Source organism: Sarcophilus harrisii, chromosome 2 (genome assembly GCF_902635505.1).
Source record: "Sarcophilus harrisii chromosome 2, mSarHar1.11, whole genome shotgun sequence".
Lineage (NCBI taxonomy): Eukaryota > Metazoa > Chordata > Mammalia > Dasyuromorphia > Dasyuridae > Sarcophilus > Sarcophilus harrisii.
This window is the reverse complement of record NC_045427.1, coordinates 89,207,604-89,225,647: the sequence shown is the minus strand read 5'-3', so window position 1 is coordinate 89,225,647 and position 18,044 is coordinate 89,207,604. Positions and strand designations below refer to the sequence as shown.

Genomic DNA, 18,044 nt, shown 5'->3' with positions numbered 1-18,044 from the left:
GGGCTTGTCTTGAAGTTAGTGGACTTTTTGAAGCTCTTCAAACAAATGAAGCATGGCTTCTCCTCTGTTAGTATGTCAAATGTAGATTTTATTTACATACATATTGGGCTTTCCCAATCCTAGATTTCTGTGATTTTTACCTTGGATCATACTGTCTAAGGTAAAATCTTGTGAGGTAGCTAAGTGGCCTATAGTATAGGATACTGTAACAAAAGTTTTTCATAATTCTTATGTGTTGAATGCAAGCAAGCAATTGTTTGGTTCAAAAGTAAATATAATGTAGCAATAAGCTAAGTAACATTTTAAAAGTAGATGTTCAATCACATAACTGACCCATATTCTTGGGCTTCAGGTTACTATAAAATCACTAAAGTTTAGAGTCAGAAGAGACCTCAGGATTACCTGAAAAAAGTATTTTTCTCCTAGCAAATAATCATCTACTCTTCAATGAAAAAGCTTAAGTGAAGAAGCACTACCTCCTGATGTAGCTCATTCTATTTTTGAAGAACTCTAATTATTTCTAAAGAAATTATTCTTTACATCAATCCAAAATTTCCTCTTTACAATTCCCACCCACTGTTTCTAGTTCTGCCCTGGGGCAGCCAGTACCAATCTACCCCTTCTTCCACATGAATCTTTCAAATACTTTTAAATAGCTATCACTTCTCCTCTAAGGCTTCTTTCTCCAGGTCACTAGTAGTTCCTTAAACCAACACTCAAATAGTATGAATTTGAGACCTTTCATTATCCTAGTTAACCTTCCTTTGAAGGAATTGCAGCTTATTAATGTTCTTCTTAAAATATGTCACCCAGAAATAAAGACAGGAGTTCAAATATAGTTTAGCAATTTCTGAATTTGATGAGACTTTTAAAAGCTCCTAATTCCTGGATACAAGGTACTTCTCAAGACTGCTGGAAGTCATATTAACTTTCTTGGCTACCATTATCTCACTACTAGTCTCATAATGAGATTACAATCCACTAAAACCTCCAGATTATTTTCAATTGCTAAAAAACCATTAATTCTACCTTAAACTTGGGTTAAAAAAAAAAAATCAACTTCATAAGCAGAACAAGGAGAACACTGTAAAAAGCAACACTGTGTAATGATCACCTGTGATAAATTTAGCTCTTCTCAGTGATCCTAGACAATTCCAAAGGAACCATAATGGAAAAAGTTATCTACCCACATCCAGAGAAAGAACTATGGAAACTAAATGCAGATCAAAGCATACTATTTTCACTTTATTTTTGTTTTTTCTTATGTTTTTTTCCCCCTTTATTCGGATTCTTCTTTCACAACATGACTAAAGTCAAAATGTTTAACATGATTATACATGCAACAGTGAGTTGCATGTATAACCTTTATCATATCATATCAGATATCATAACCTTTATCAGATTGCTGTCTTGAGAGGGAAGGAAAAAAATCTGAAGCTCAAAATCTTTTTTTTTAATTGAAGCTTTTTATTTTCAAAACATATGTAAGGATAATTTTCCAACACTGACCCTTGCAAAACTTTTTGTTCCAATTCCCCCCCCTTATCCCCTCCCCTAGATAGCAAGTAATCCAATATATGTTAAATATGGTAAAAATATATGCTAAATACAATATATGCATACATATTTATACAATTATCTTGTTTTACAAGAAAAATGAGATCAAAAAGGAAAAAATGAGAAAGAAAATAAAATTCAAGCAAACAACAAAAGAAATGAAAATTCTATGTTGTGATCCACACTAAGTTCCCACAGTCCTCTCTCTGGGTATAGATGGCTCTCTTCATCACAAGATCATTGGAACTAGCCTCAATCATCTCATTATTGAGAAGATGCAGGTCCATTAGAATTAACCATAGTTTAAACTTGTTGCCATGGAAAATCATCTCCTGGTTCTGCTCACTTCACTTAGCATCAGTTCATGCAAGTCTCTCCAGGCCTCTCTGAAATCATCCTGTTGATCATTTATTATAGAACAGTAATACTCCATAGCATTCATATATCATAACTTATTCAGCCATTCTCCAACTGATAGCCATCCACTCTGTTTCCATTTCCTTGCCCCTACAAAAAGGGCTGCCACAAACATTTTTGCACATGTGGGTCCTTTTTCCTCCTTTAAGATCTCTTTGGGATATAAGCTCAGTAGGAGCATTTCTGGGTCAAAGAATGTGCATAGTTTGATAACACTTTAGGCATAGTCCCAAGTTATTTTCCAGAATGACTGGATCCTTATTAAATTTAATCTCATTATATTCAGACCAATATTCAAGTCCAACAGAAATTTTTGGAATCCTGTGTCCCAATGAGTTAATTTTCCCCATCCCCTTTTTGTGCTACCCACAAATTTGAAAAACATGCCACTTAAGCCTTTATACAACTCATTGTTTACAATATGTCAAACCCAAATCCCTGAAATCCACTAGAGTTGATGCAGGAACAATTAGAACCTGCTGACCTAAATTTTTCCAGGTCCCAGATGTCTAGACCTCCCTGATTGTAACATTAGAGACAAAAAACCAAATGTGCTTAAGTAGGATCAAACCTACTATCAAACCCTCCCTTATCAAAGAACTAAGCTACCCTAACACAGAGTATGAGGATAGACTTAGAAGACTCAGTGAGACCTTAATTTAGTAGTACACTATATCACTGAAAATGACTTTTACAAAACTAGACTTTTTCCTATCATGGCCTAAGAGTTACTGTGCCTGTGCCTGGGACTAGTGACATTCCTAACTGTAACTCTTCTCTGATTTTTCAGTCCCACTTTAAAGATACCACTTATGAGCTTAGTTTGTAGAAAAACGGACATTGATCCCAGATCTCCTGTTTTTTTTCAATGCTTCCTTGAGCGTTTCTAGTTGAACCCTAAAACATATCAAGAATTTAAAATGGCCTATCAAAAATAAAATGGTACCTAAACGAGTCAAGATTCTTTATAATCTGGTCCTAATATGTATTTCTGGACATATCAGCCATGGTTCCTATAAGTTACTTACAAATAAGCTGGACTAATCATTGTCTCTTTTACCTCACCTCTTCCCAATTCCCACCCTCCCCAAACACACTCTTTGCACACTAATCCCCAATTTTTTTGCCTACTTGTTTTCTCTTTGCCTACCAAAATCCTAACAATTCTTTCAAAGTAAGCTGAACTGAGACATCTACCATAATTTGTCAACTACTCCCATCCAATGAGCATTCTTTTCCTTTGGACTCATCATATTTTTTCATACCATTCTTAAATAACAAACCATGAACTACTTTGTGATATCTCTCACATTTAATTCTGTACTGTTATTTAACTAGACATGTTTATGGCTTGTCATCCAACTAGAAGGTAAGCTTTGTCAAACCTACCCCACATCCTCCAAGCACCTAGCACCATGACTATATATAAAAGACACTTAATAAATGTTCATAAACTGAATATACTTGTTTCAGTTCAATGTGTTAAATATTAAAAGTGTCAGATGAATAAAATTTTTTGTTCATACCAAAGTGAAAAAAAATATTGAGAAAATTTACCTTCTGATTTAATGGCGATATAGTATCAATGGCAGAATCAATGGGAAAAATTTGGACTCTCTGTTCTGTGTAGGTATGAAAGTTCAGAAGAGCTGTCACAAGATCCTGAATAAAAGCCAAGGCCTGCCCAGCAATATCCCGCATCTTCAGCTTTAAAATTGTAAATACACAATTAAAAATGGGGCAAATGAATGCAACTGGCAAACTACTATCTCATAATATTTCTGAAGTTGTTTCTCCTTTTAAAGCCATCTCAATATTTCTAAGTAAAAAATTACTTAATTTAAACTAAAGTCTCCCATCTCAACCTTTAATATCCATGCCTAACTAATATGAGAGACGGGAAAAACTGGCAAATACATCTCTTTCAATTAATAAAAATAATTTGCAACACAGATGACTTACTAAGTCTAAAATGTTAGATTAGCCAACTAGAAGCGCCAGACGGTATGCTTAAAGAATTAGTGAACTTCAGGATATACCAGATACAAAAAATATTTTAAATGGGCCTTTTCCTGATGGTTGCCAACAATAACAGTGTACAAATTTCATAAGCAAAAACAAGTTAAATCTTCTGGTTGAATGACCCTTCAATAAGATCAATCAATTCTTTGGTCTTTTTAAAAGAATGATCACTAAAAAAGAAAAAATGTAACTAGAAGATTACCTGATGTCTCCTATTGTGTAGTGGAACATTCAGAGCATTATACTGACTAAATCCTAGAAGACAAAGAGAGTTACACAGAGCATGTGAGATTTACATTTACATAAAACAACAGAGAATCATTTTAACCCTAAAATCAGTACTGTTCTACAATATAAGAGAACTTAAAGTCACCAATATCTACTTTGTGATCGGATATAAAGTTGCACTTTTGGACACAAAAAAAAGAGCAAAAATGGTCACATAAGTCTTCTATTCACATAAATAAGAACCATTCAGTCTGACATATCCCAACAGTGAATGAGAAAAATTACATAATACCTACTTGTGTCATTAAAAGGGACTTTTTCATTGATGATAGACAAGGATTCCTCTAATCTACTTGACAAATCCTCATGAAGGTTATTTAACTGAAGTTGACTGTAAAAAGGAAAAAAAATCCTTAACATTTTAAATCAAATTCTAAGCCAAATATTTATATACATCAACTGCAAGTTACTTCATTTTCAGATTACCATAGCCAAGACTCAGTTCTGTGTCAACTTCACAGATCACCTGCAGGACACTTCTGATTCAAGTCACTTAAAATAGGAACTAATATAATCCTGACAGTGCAGGTGATGGTGCTATACCTATAAAATTTTGAAACTATGAAGACAAAACACAAAGTATAACCTCAAGCAAGATACCAGGATGTGGAGAACAAATTGCTTAAGATTACAAAATTATAGCTATAAGAGATACATTAGAAGTTAGTTAATGCAAATGAAACACAGAGACAGTAAATGATCTGTCCGTATGTAGCTAGTTAATAGCAAAGCCAAGACAACAGAAAGCAAGTCTTCTGAATCTGACATTCAACACCCTTAAACATACCATTCTTCTGTTCGAAGTCGACAATCCTTGGCCTCCTTTTCTAGTGTTTGTGATTTTACCTGAATTTTAAAAAAAGAAAAGCCAAAAATCCTCATTTTGTAAATAAAAGCACATGAGCGGTACTTCAGATAAGACTCTCATTTTAAATAACATCCTGTTTTTCAAAAGCACACAGGAGGAGACATTTTTAACAAAGAGAAAAGCTTACTTCTAATTTGGCCTTGTCATTTTGCAGTTTTTCTATGGTTTCCATGTACTTTCTTGTTAAACCATCTACAACTGCTTGATGCTGTGCTGCTTCTGTCTCCAATGTCTCCAGTCTACTTCTCAGTTCTGCCTCCATGTGTTTATGTTGTTCATCAGCCTCAAAAAACTGAGAAGAAAGAGCCATTATTCTATCATCAAGAATATCTTTGTCTCCTCTCAATTAGATTCTGGATGCCAGGGAATCTCACTGGTTAAGTGCTAACTTTCTACTACACTATACTCTAATACAAACACAAATAAACCTTTTTTCAAATTATTCTATAAAGTGTCTGTGGTGTTTTTTCTTCTGGTAAAAGTCAATTCAAATAGATAGCAAAACATTAGCCACAAAATACTGAATTATAAGTACTAGAACCAAGTTCAAATACAATTTTTAATTATGCAAAATAAAGATCTAATTTTATAAAATAAATATTTTCGAAAACAAATAATTAATTCTTGTGCCTTTTTTTTATTATTTGCTGAGGCAATTGGGGTTAAGTGACTTGCCCAGGGTCACACAGCTAGGAAGTATTAAGTGTCTGAGGCCAGATTTGAACTCAGATCCTCCTGACTTCAGGGCTGCTGCTCTATCCACTATGCCACCTAGCTGACCCAAAGAATTAATTTTTCACACAAAAATCTTCCCTTCATCATTTATGTAGAACCAAAGCATGCTATATATTATGATTTGGCATACTGCAATTTAAAGAAAGTTAGAACAATTTCATTAATGAATATGGATGCAAAAATTCTAAATAAATACTAGCTAGGAGACTACAATAATACATCACAAGTATTATATATTGTGATTAAATAGGATTCATACCAAGAATGCAAGGATGATTTAACAGAAGGGAAACTATTAACATAATTGATTATCTCAATAAAAAAGTAACAAAAATCATTATGATTGTGCCAAATGATGCAGAAAAAGCTTCTGATGAAATACAACTCATTCCTATTAAACAAATTTGAAAATATAGTCATAAATGGATTTTTCCTTAAAAGAAGCAGCATCTACCTAAAACCATCAGCAAACATTATTTGTGATGGAGAAAAGCTGGAACTCCTTCCTAATAAAATCTGGAGTGAAACAAGGGTGCCCATTATTAACAATATTATTCAATATTATATTAGAAATGTTAACAAGAGCAGTAAGAGAAGAAAAAGAAATTGAAGGAATAAAAGAATTGGTAATGAGGTAATAAAAACCATTCTTTTTTGCAAATAATAATGACATGATAAACTTGAAAAATACCAGAGATGTAACTAAAGTTAGTGGGACAATAGCAAAATAGCAGGATATAAAAGAAGCACATATAAAACCATCAATATTTCTATATATTACTAACAAAACTCTGCAAGAAGAGATTTAAGGTAATTATACACCACATTAAATATCTGGGAGCATATCTGCAAAGACAAACCCAGGAACTAAATACTTTTTTATACAAGTCAGGTTTAAATTGGAGAAACATTAATTGTTTGTGGGTAGGCAGATCCAATAAAATAAAAATGACAATTCTACCTAAACTAATCCTTCTTATATAATGCCATCCCAATTAAATTAGCAAAAAAATTATTTTATAAATCTAGAAAAAACAACAAAAAAATTTCATTGCAAAGAACAAAAGGTCAAGCTATCAAAGGAATTAATGAAAAAAATGTAAAGGAAGTAGGTTTATTTAGTAGTACCATATCTTAAACTATATTATAAAGTAGTAATTATCAAAAAAATCTAGTACTGGCTAAGAGACACAAAGATCAATCAGTAGAACAGAGAAGACATACAATATACTGTGTTTGGAAAATGTAAAGATTTAAGCGTTAGGGATAAAAATTCAACTACTTGGCAAAAAAAAAAAAATGATGGAAAAGCTTTTGGAACAAAAAAAATCATTATTTAATAAAAATTGTTGGGAAAACTGGAAAACAATATGGCAGAAACTAGGTATAAACCAACATCTCATACTGTATAACAAGAAAAGGTCAAAATGGGGACATGATTTTGACTTAACGGTTGATGCAATTAGCAAATTAAGAAAGCATGGAATAGTTTATCTGTCAGATTTATGGATAAGGAAGGAATTCAGGAACAAAAAGAAGATGTAAAAAGTATTAAAAATGTAAAATAGATAATTCTGATTACACAAAAATAAAAAGATTTCCACAAATTAGGAGAGCAAGAGATAACTGACCTATTAGATTTTTGGAGGAGGGAAAAATTTATGACCAAATAAGAACTAAAGAACATTATGAAAGACAAAATGGACAACTTTGATTGCATTAAATTAATGTTTTTGCACAAACAAAACAAACAGAAACAAGATTAAAAGGGAAGTACAAAGTTGGGGAATATATCTTTTCAGACGGTGTTTCTGATAAAGGTCTAATTTCTAAAATATATAAAGAATTGTGTCAAATTTATAAGAATATATGTCCTTCCCCAATTGACACAAGGTCAAAGAATATGAACAATTTTCAGATGATGAAATTAAAGCCATCTATCATCTGAATCACTATTGATTAGAAAAATGCAAATTAAAACAACTCTTTAGATACTACTTCACACCTCTCAAACTGAGTAAAATGACAGGAAAAGGTAATGATAGATGTTGGAGGTGGTGTGGGAAAATTGGGACACACGTATTGTTGGTGAAGTTGTGAAATGATCCAACCACTCTGAAGACCAATCTAGAACTATGCCCAAAGAGCTATAAAATTGTGCATACCCTTTGATTCAGCAGTGCCACTATTGGGCCTGTCTCCTAAGGAAATAATAAAGGAGGGAAAAGGACTACATGTGCAAAAATGTGTGTAACAGATCTGTGTGATAACAAAGAACTGGAAAATGAGTAGATGCCTATCAACTGAGGAATGGCTAAATAAAATGGGGTATATGAAGGTAATGGAATATTATTGTTCTATAAAAAATAATTAACAAGCTGATTTTAGAAAGGCCTGGAAATATTTGCACAAACTCATGCTGAGTGAAATAAACATTGTACACAAAAAACAGGAAGAAAGTGTGATGATCAACTATGAAAAATTTGGTTCTCCTCAGAGGTTCAGTGATCCAAAGCAATCCTAATAGACTTTGAACAGCAAATGCCATCTGCATCCAAAAAAAACCTATGGAGATTGAATGAAAACCAACACATGTTATGTCCTTTTTTCTTTTTTTTTTCTCTCTCATGGTTTTTGTTCTGATTTTTCTCTCCCACCACTATTCATAAAGCAATGCACATTAAAAACAAATAAACTAGGGGGAAAAAAAATCAAAAATTTTGCATAAAAAAAACCAGTGCAACCAAAATTATAAGGAAAGCAGAAAATGGGGGAGGAAAGAAGAATTTGCAATAAGTTATCTCTGATAAAAGCCTCATTTCTCAAATTTATAGAGAACTAGGTCAAACTTATAAAAATGTAATTCATTCCCCCACTGATAAACGATCAAAGGATATGAACAGGCAGCTTTCAGACAAAGAAATCAAAATTACTAGGTAAAGGATAAAATCCTCTAAATCAAAAATGATTAGAGAAATGAAAATTAAAACAACCCTGAATTACCACCTCACACTTATCAGATATCATACCTATCACATCTATTATTTTGGCTAATAAGACAAAAAAGAAAAATACCAGATGTTGGAGAGGATGTAGGAAAGCTGGGACACTGATGCACTACTAGTTGAATTGTGAACTGGAGAACAATTTAAAACTAGATACAAAGGGCTATAAAACTATGCATACCCTTAGATCCAGCAATAGCACTGCTAGGTCTATAACCCAAAGATATTGTCAAAAAAGGGGAAAAGATATATTTATAACATATTTGTATTTATTAAATATATTAATTAAATTCATAATTTAATTAAATCAATTTATTTCAATTAATTTAATATTTAAATTAATTTATTAATTTGCTATTTTATTTATTTATAAATATTTAATAATTAATGTAATATTTGAATTAATAAGTTTAATTTAATTACATATATTATGTAAAAATATTTATATTTTTGCAATTTTTGCAAAGGCTAAGAACTAGAAATCAAAGGGATGCCCATCAAGTGGGGAATGGATAAACTAGCTGTGATATATGACTGCAATAGAATATTATTCTGCTATAAAAAATGTCAAACAGGATCATTTCAGAAAAAACCTGTAAAGACTTATATGAATTGATACATTGTGAAATGAACAGAATCAGGAGAATGTTATACATGGTAAATGCAATTATATTCAATAAAGAATTGTGAATGTCTTAGCTATTCTCAACAAGACAATGAACCAAGACAATTCCAAAGTACAAATGATGAAGCATACTATCTGCCTCCAGGGAAAGAACTGATATTGACTGACTACAGACTGAAGCATGCTAATTTTTTTTGCACTTTTTTCTTTCATTCAAATCTTCTTGTACAAAATAACTAATATGGAAGTATTTTACACTTTAAAAAATTGTTGAGAAAACTAGAAAGCAGTCTGACAGAAATTAAACCAATGTCTTACACCATTTACCAAGATAAGGTAAAAATAGATACATGACCTAAATATAAATGAAGATCTCACAGAAGCATATGGAATATATTTCTTAGATTTATAAACAGAAAAATTTAAGAATAGACAAATAGAGAGCATTATGAGACATAAAATGAGTAATTTTGATTAATTAAATTAAAAAGGGGTTGTAAAAATAAAACAAATGTAGCCAAGACTAGAAGGAAAGTAGAAAATTGGGGGTGGGAGATTTTATAGTTTCTTAGATAAACATCTCAAATCTCAAATATGTAGAAAACTTTGTTAAATTTATAAGAAAATAAATCATTTCCCCAATTGATAAATTTCAAAGAATCTGAACAAGGCAGTTTTCCAATAAAGAAAGCAAAACTACATAGTCATATTTAAAAATACTATAAATCATTATTGATTAGAGAAAAGCAAATTAAGACAACTTTGAGATGTCATCTCACATCAACCAGATTAGTTAAAATGATAGAAGGGGGAAATGATAAATGTTGGAAAGGCTGTGGAAAAATTGGGACTCTAATACACTGTTGATGGAACTGTGATGTTATCTAACCATTTTGGAGAACAATCTGGAATTATGCCCCAAGATTTATAAAACTGTATACATACCCTTTGTTCTAGCAATACCACTATTTGGTCTATTTCCCAAGGTGATCAAAGAAAAAATTTCTATGTTCTAAAACATTAATAGCAGTTCATTTTGTGATGACAAAAAAATACACTACAGGTCTTTGTTCACAAAAAATACCTTAAAATTTAATACAGGCCAAACAAGGTGGCTCAAGATGATTGCCAGGTCCCCTATGCCTGTATTTCAATACACACAAGAAAAAACAAAACCTTGAAATTAGCACCAGACCAAATAATGACCAAAAATTCAAATTAGAAACTATAGTAAGTGACTTCTAAGAAACTGCACAAAAAGTCAGAAAACCACGGGAAACAGACAGGGGTATTGCCAATGTTAGAGCAAACATGCCAACATTCCCCCATCTCAAACAGAAAAAGGCCAAAACATGGAGCTTGTAGGAGCCTGTACAAGGAGGCAGTCCCTCTCCAAAGCTCCAGGGAGATCAAAAAGTCCCAGGATAGGAACTCTGTAAACCTTGGGGACTGCAGCATTTAGATCAAGAACACCTAGGCACCCAAAGACCCCAGGGTCCCCAATATTCTTTATTCTTTAAGATTTCATGAATATAGGCCATTTTCTGTACTTAAAATACTATGGTTCATAAAAGAATCAAACACTCTTAGAATTGAGCTGGAAGAGGCCTCAATGGCCTCTAACTCTCTAGAGCAGGGGTCCTCAAACTATGCCCGCAGGCCAGATGCGGCAGCTGAGGACGTTTATCCCCCTCACCCAGGGCTATGAAGTTTCTTTATTTAAAGGCCCACAAAACAAAGTTTTTGTTTTTACTATAGTCTGGCCCTCCAACAGTCTGAGGGACAGTGAACTGGCCCCCTGTTTACAAAGTTTGAGGACCCCTGCTCTAGAGATTGTCAACTTGGGGCCTATACATTTATTTTAAAATTATGCACATAATTTTAAATTAAGTTAAAATATAGTTATGTACAACACATATTAATAATGTTTCATTAAATAATATATACTTTATATATGTGTGTATAATTATTTCAATACAATTGATTTTCTTTGTAAATTCTATGTGTTTTATGCACTTAAAAACATTATTAAAATAACACACGATTCTGGGAAAAAAATAAAAAAAGAAGTCATGGAGGGTCCAGAAAATTCAATGCTCTGAAACTCACACATCAAGCACAGCTTAACCTTAGGAAATGGAGGTCAGCTTAGAAACCCAAAATACTAAACTGAGACTACTCTCGGCAAACACCACATTCAAAAAGCATGAAAGAAAGAAGCTTGAACCTGGCATGAGCCCTACTTCAGAAGTTAACGCCAGAGAAATAAGTAAATCTAGTAACAACAATGACAACAGCAGCAGCAGCAAAAAGAACTAGCATTTGATAAGCACCTATGATGTGCCAGGATCTTGGTTAAATGTTTTATAAATATGATGTCATTTCATCTTCACAATATCCCTGAGGTATATGTGCTATGCTTTACCCATGAGAAAACTTAAGCACAGAAGTTAAATGACTTGCTCAAGGTCACACAGCTAGTGTCTGAAGGCAGATGTGAACTCAGACCTTGCTGACTCCATGCATAGCAATGCATTATTGTCACCAGCTGTTTCAAACAAGACACTAACCAGCACTGAAAAATGTTGTGGGGGCAGCTAGGTGATGCAGTGGACAGAGCACCAGCCCTGAAGTCAGGAGGACTTCCTGTGAACTCAGGCCTGAGTTCAAATCCGGCCGCAGACACCTAACACTTCCTAGCTGTGTGACCTTGAGCAAGTCACTTAACCCAAAATGCCCCAGCAAAAATACATTAAAAAATAATGTTGTGGATTTATCTCCTCCCCCAAAGAAAAAGATAGTAATAATTCTGAAACAACTATAAAAGGGGAAAAAAAGTATTTCCTATAAAGACTACATGAATACCTAGAAGAAACAAATGAAATAAAATAGGAGTTTTTGAAGAAAAAATTAGCAGCATAGAAGGAAAAAAGTTAAATTTGCCTAAATAAGAGATACTTTTAAAGTTTAAAAAAACCAAGCAGGAATCAATTCTATAAGACAGAAAGAAATATTAAAACAAAAGCACAAGATTAAAAAAATAGAATAAAATATTCGATACAAAAACAACTGACCTGAAAAACAGGCCTAGATCACATAAGAACTATTGTACTCCCTAAAAATGATTTTCTTAAAGCCTAAACTTCATTTCAAGAAATCACAACTATTCAAGTCTATCAGAGCCAAAGGACAAAACGAAGATAGAAGAAAAAGTATTAAGAATGACATAGATAATCCAAACTTCCCACATTAAAAAAAAATACTTCAAGATTTCATACAGGTACTATATGAATATGGCTATAAAACATTTATACAAATAAAGGCAAATGCAAATAACTGAAAATGAATTGCTTAGGAATAGCCCAAGTTAATATTATTAAAATGACAATGATAATTAAAGTATTGTGCTTATTCAATGCAATACTAATAAAACTATCAAAGCATTATTTTATAGAAAAATGAGAAAAATTCATTTGGAAGAACAAAATGTCAGGAATCTCTTTTTTTTTTTTTTTTTTTTTTTTTTTTAATTTAATAGCCTTTAATTTACAGGATATATACATGGGTAACTTTACAGCATTAACAATTGCCAAACCTCTTGTTCCAATTTTTCACCTCTTACCCCCCCCCCACCCCCTCCCCTAAATGGCAGGATGACCAGTAGATGTTAAATATATTAAAATATAGCTTAGATACACAATAAGTATACATGACCAAAACATTATTTTGCTGTAAAATGTCAGGAATCTCAAAGAAAATAATGAAAATATGGGAAGAGATTCTATTAGTAACATCACAAAAAACTATATTATAAAGAAATAATTAACAAAACAAGTTGGTATTGATTAGGAAAGATATCAATTGATCAGGAAAGATTAAGTACACAACATAAGGAGGCAAATAAACAAAGTAGCCTCATGTGTGAAATGTCCAAAGATGCCCAACAACTTGAGGTAAAAAAACTCAGTATTTGACAAAAACCACCAGGAAAAATGGAAAATAGTTCAGAAGAAATTAAGTACAGATCAATATCTCACACAGTACATCATATAGTAAGTTTTAAATGGATATATTATTTAGGTATTATAAGACATATATATATATACATATGATATATATGATATATTACTTATTAAAGAAGCCATTAAAAATAAATTTCCTGTCAAATCTAAGACAGAATTCATGACCCAAAAAGGAATAAACTATATCACAGAAAGAAAAATTTTAAGGTTTTTGTAGAAGCAAAACCAATGAAGCTAAAATTAGAGGGGAAAAGATAAATGTGGGGAAAATATTTGCAGCAAATATCTCTAAGAAGGATCCCATGTAAGAAGATACATTAGGAATTGACCAAAATTTGTTTTTAAAAAATTATGCCCCCTCTGATAAATTATCAAAAAATATCAATTGGCTGTTTTCTAAGGAAAAAATCTAAGTTATAGTCAAAAGAAAAGACATTCCAAACTACTTAAAGAAACACAAATTAAAACAACTTTGAGGTTCCATCTGATTAACAAATCTCCAAAGAAATAATGAAAAATATAGGAAGAGAACCTATTAGTACCATCACAAAAACTATTATTATAAAGAAATAATCATCAAAACAAGTTGGTATTCATTAAGAAATATAAAGAGAGAAATCAGTGAAAAAGATTAGATATATAACATAAGGAAGCAAAGTTGGCAAAAAAAAGAAAGTTACAAATATGGAAGTGATTACAGAGAAATAGGTATAGTAATGTACTACTGATGTAGAGCAGCAGTTTTTCAGCTGTTTTGGAAAACAATTAGGAACTATGTTCAAAAAAAGTTACTAAACAGCGCATACTTTTGACTCAGATACCATTCCTTAATGGTAGCTTATATCCAAAGATATCAAAGAAAAAAAGATAATTTTACTCAATATTTATAGCAGCTTTTTTTTTATGACAACAAAGAATTGGAAACTAAGAGGGTGTCCATCAACTGGGACAGCTAAATAAGAAATGGTAAAGGTGAATGGTTTCAGATAGTTTCAGAAAAATCAGGAAAGACTTTGTATGAATCAAAGCAGAATGAAGCTATTATAATCAGACAATGCATATAATAATAACACCATAAAGACAACTTAAACTGACAATAATTAATAATTAACAAATTTACTGAACTATTTCCTCTTCATAAAGCACTTCAAGTAGAGAAATCATAAATAAGGTCACACCTGACAGATTTTATGAAAAACAGAAGAAAATCTTGTAATATTACAACATTCCAAAAGAAACAAAAAATACAGGGTTATAACCAAGAATAATCTTCCCTATAATATGCATATAACTCTAGGGAAGCACAGGAGTAGAGATGGGGAGAGGGGAAGGAACTTTAATGGAATAAAAACTAAAGTATTTATGAGGAAATGACCAAAGTTTACTAGGAACTACAAAATAAAAAGCCTAAAAAAAGATAAATTTAATTGAAGAAATGAAAGCTATTAAGTATGATGAAATTCTAACATTCTAATAGAAGAAGAAACAAGTATTTAAAGTTTTTTAAGTATTTAAGAAAAAGAAAGGATGTAGGTTCAATTATGGAATTTCAAAAGGAGAAAGGAAAAGGAGGTTAAAAAGAATATATTAGTGTAGAATGGAGGAAGCAAGGAGTGACACTTGCTATTTCTTAAAATGGTATATAACAAGAATACACAAACATGGAGGAAAGAACGGGGAAGAAGCAGACACTGGATGAATCTCACTCGTTATCTGAAATGGACAAATAAAGGTCAAACACACATGTAGAGTTTGGTGTAGAAATAAATCCAACTCAAGAGGGAAACAACTGGGGATTAGGGCATAGCTAAAAAAGGAAAATTAGTCTTAAGCAAAACAAAGGGAAAAAAATTAATCTAAAGTAGATTGGTTCTCTAAAGGAGAATGACTAAACAAACTGTGATATGTCCCTTGCAGAGATGGGAGATCCACAAATGTTGCATATTATACATTAGGCTTTTTTGACATAGTAGATTACGGTGATTTTTTCCTCTAATTGCTTTTTGTCTTTAAAGAGAATATTTGTTATATGGGATGGCTATTTGAGAGGAAGGAAGGCAATCAAGGCAAAATAAGGTGATATTTAAAAAAAAAAGATAATAATGTATTTAACAATTTTTCTTAAAACTGTGGTATATAAATAAAATGGAACATTATTCTAACCTTGTTGTTCATCTTTCATGTTCTAAGAGGACTAATGACATCATGGTGTTGGGGTCAATGCACAATTTGTGCAACTGTGGTTGAGCAGTCTAATGTTAGTTTAGAAGGTTCCATCACCAGTTGGGCACAAATAGTCCATTTGAATATTTGGGATGGAGATGTCTCTAGAATTGCTCATCTTATAGTTTTTCTATGTGTTACTGTGATTCTACTTTGCTTATGGAATATAGAGCCTTCTTTGATACAAAAGCATGCCATGCTGGGTGATCTTATGCCACCATCTCCTAGATCTCATAAATGATACTAAAGCTGTTCAGACACACCTTGAGAAAGTCTTTGTATTGCTTATTCAGCCCTCTGTGTGAGTGCCTACCTTATGTGAACTCTGTAAAATAAGTCTTTAAATTTAAAAAGAGTTTATCTATTCTGACTTAAGAAATGAAAAAAAGATATGAATTCAGAGTATCCTGGGTAATCTGAACTGATACAGAATGAAGGGAGCAGAATCAGAAGAACAAATTACACAACAATAACATTATAATGAAAAACTGAAATGCTTAGTTTGATCACTGCAATGTACAATCCCCATCTCTAGGAGAATTATGATGAATGAAGCAATTTACCCACTTCCTGATAGAGAGGTAATACACTAAAAGTACAGATAAATATATAAAATTTTAGAATTAGCCACTGTATGCTTAGCTATGCATACTTAATATTTTTTGTTTTCTCTTTCAGCTTTTTAATTGGGAGAAAGGTCTCTTTTAGGGGAGAGAATGGCAATAGGGATTAAAAAAGAGAGACAAAAACAGATCATTAAAATTTCTTTTTAAATACATAGAAGCAAAAAGAAAGAAGTTCAGGAGGAAGCACAAAATAATACATAGAATTTACTATATGGCTTTTTAATTTAAAGTGTTTAAAATGCAATCCTCTTTTGCATTATGCTATATCTTTGGAAATACTCTTCTAGTATTCAAATTCAGATCAAACAATCAAATTAATTTTTAAAAATTCAAAAGAGGAAACATTTACTTACTTGTATATGCAATCGTTCATTCTCTTCTATCTTCTTTTGAAGGTCTTCATCAAAGACACTTTTCTGCTCTTGACTCAACTGAGAGGAAGATTCTCCACTTTTCTGATGGAAAGAATAAATCATGTTTATATAACATTCATCTTTTAGAGAAAAATCCTAGACAGTTCTTTGAGATGAGAAGTATTTGATTTGAATTGGTGAAAAGAATTTATACACCAACTTTCCTATGCCAATGAAATTACAGGTCTAGATAAGCAACAGCTTAGAGTTGTTTAGCACCTTAAAAGTTTAAAAAATGTTTTCCTCATAATTTTGGGAGACTGGCAATGAAAATATTAAAGGGACCCCATGACTTGTCCATGGCCACATACACGATAAATTCAGCATTGAGAAAGGAGCTTCCCCAAGAAACAAGTAACTCCCTTAATCACATTCTCAGAGATGAACTCATCCATCTGTCTTATTCTCATTTCTAAAGCTCTTCAATTCAAGGGAGTTGCAGGGTTCTGGCATAGCTCTTTTAAAAGCTCTACAATTAGTTTTTAGTTCCTTCTTGATTTTTTTTTTTTACTCAGCAAATGATCCAAAAATGAGCACTTGTTTCTCCTTAATACAAGGACCTGAGATACCAAAAGAGACTTGACCTAATAGTGATATTATCCTTTTGGCATCTACTCTGTACTTCTCTGTCTCTCACTTCATCTCATTTCCTCATCCTGTTTAAAATTAAAAATACTTAAAAAAAGCTAATAACACAAAAGTTCCTCAAAAGTAAAGATTAGATAGATATGAACAAAATCCATATTTTACATGGAATAAGGAGATGCTCAATAAACTGCCAGCCTATGATGCCACAACGAGTTTTGCCAAATGATTCATCTAAAGATTAGTGAGGGGTGAGATATAAAAAGAATTTTCATGGGAAAATTTAAGAATTACTACTCTGAATTTTTTGTCCAATAAGATATAACAGATTCAATTCTATTTTGTCTTCTCTGAAATTTCCAATCACAGCAGTCTCTTCTACAAAAACCACAAGAAATTCTCCCTTATACTTTATTAACAAAAGCAATCATGTACTTGTTAAATAACATTGACAAGAAAGACTTTCAGAAGTTTTTTCTCCCATATATGATATTTTAATTACAAATATAAACAGTCAAGTGAAGAAACATTGATAAACTACAAGTGATATCTTCTGCAAAAGCTAGTGCTATCAATCAATATTTTTTTTGCTTAATAATATTTTACTTTGTTCCAATTACATGTAAAAAGTTTTTAACATTCATTTTTGTAAAGTTTT

At 32.0% G+C, this 18,044-nt stretch overlaps 1 protein-coding gene across 4 annotated transcripts in view; it reads right to left on the bottom strand.

Annotated features, from left to right (window-relative positions):
* PPP1R21 (protein phosphatase 1 regulatory subunit 21) overlaps positions 1-18,044 on the bottom strand; it is a 96,665-nt gene that overhangs the window by 51,303 nt on the left and 27,318 nt on the right. For all 4 annotated transcript variants that reach the window (XR_004231696.1, XM_031950453.1, XM_031950454.1 and 1 more), the window contains 6 exons: positions 16,742-16,843; positions 5,280-5,444; positions 5,072-5,130; positions 4,521-4,615; positions 4,199-4,251; positions 3,532-3,681 (listed from right to left, as the gene is read on the bottom strand). Coding sequence is in view for 3 of the 4 variants with exons in the window: in XM_031950453.1 (XP_031806313.1) it covers positions 3,532-3,681; positions 4,199-4,251; positions 4,521-4,615; positions 5,072-5,130; positions 5,280-5,444; positions 16,742-16,843 (624 nt within the window). In the remaining variant the exon portion in view is untranslated. The remainder of the gene's footprint in view (positions 1-3,531; positions 3,682-4,198; positions 4,252-4,520; positions 4,616-5,071; positions 5,131-5,279; positions 5,445-16,741; positions 16,844-18,044) is intronic.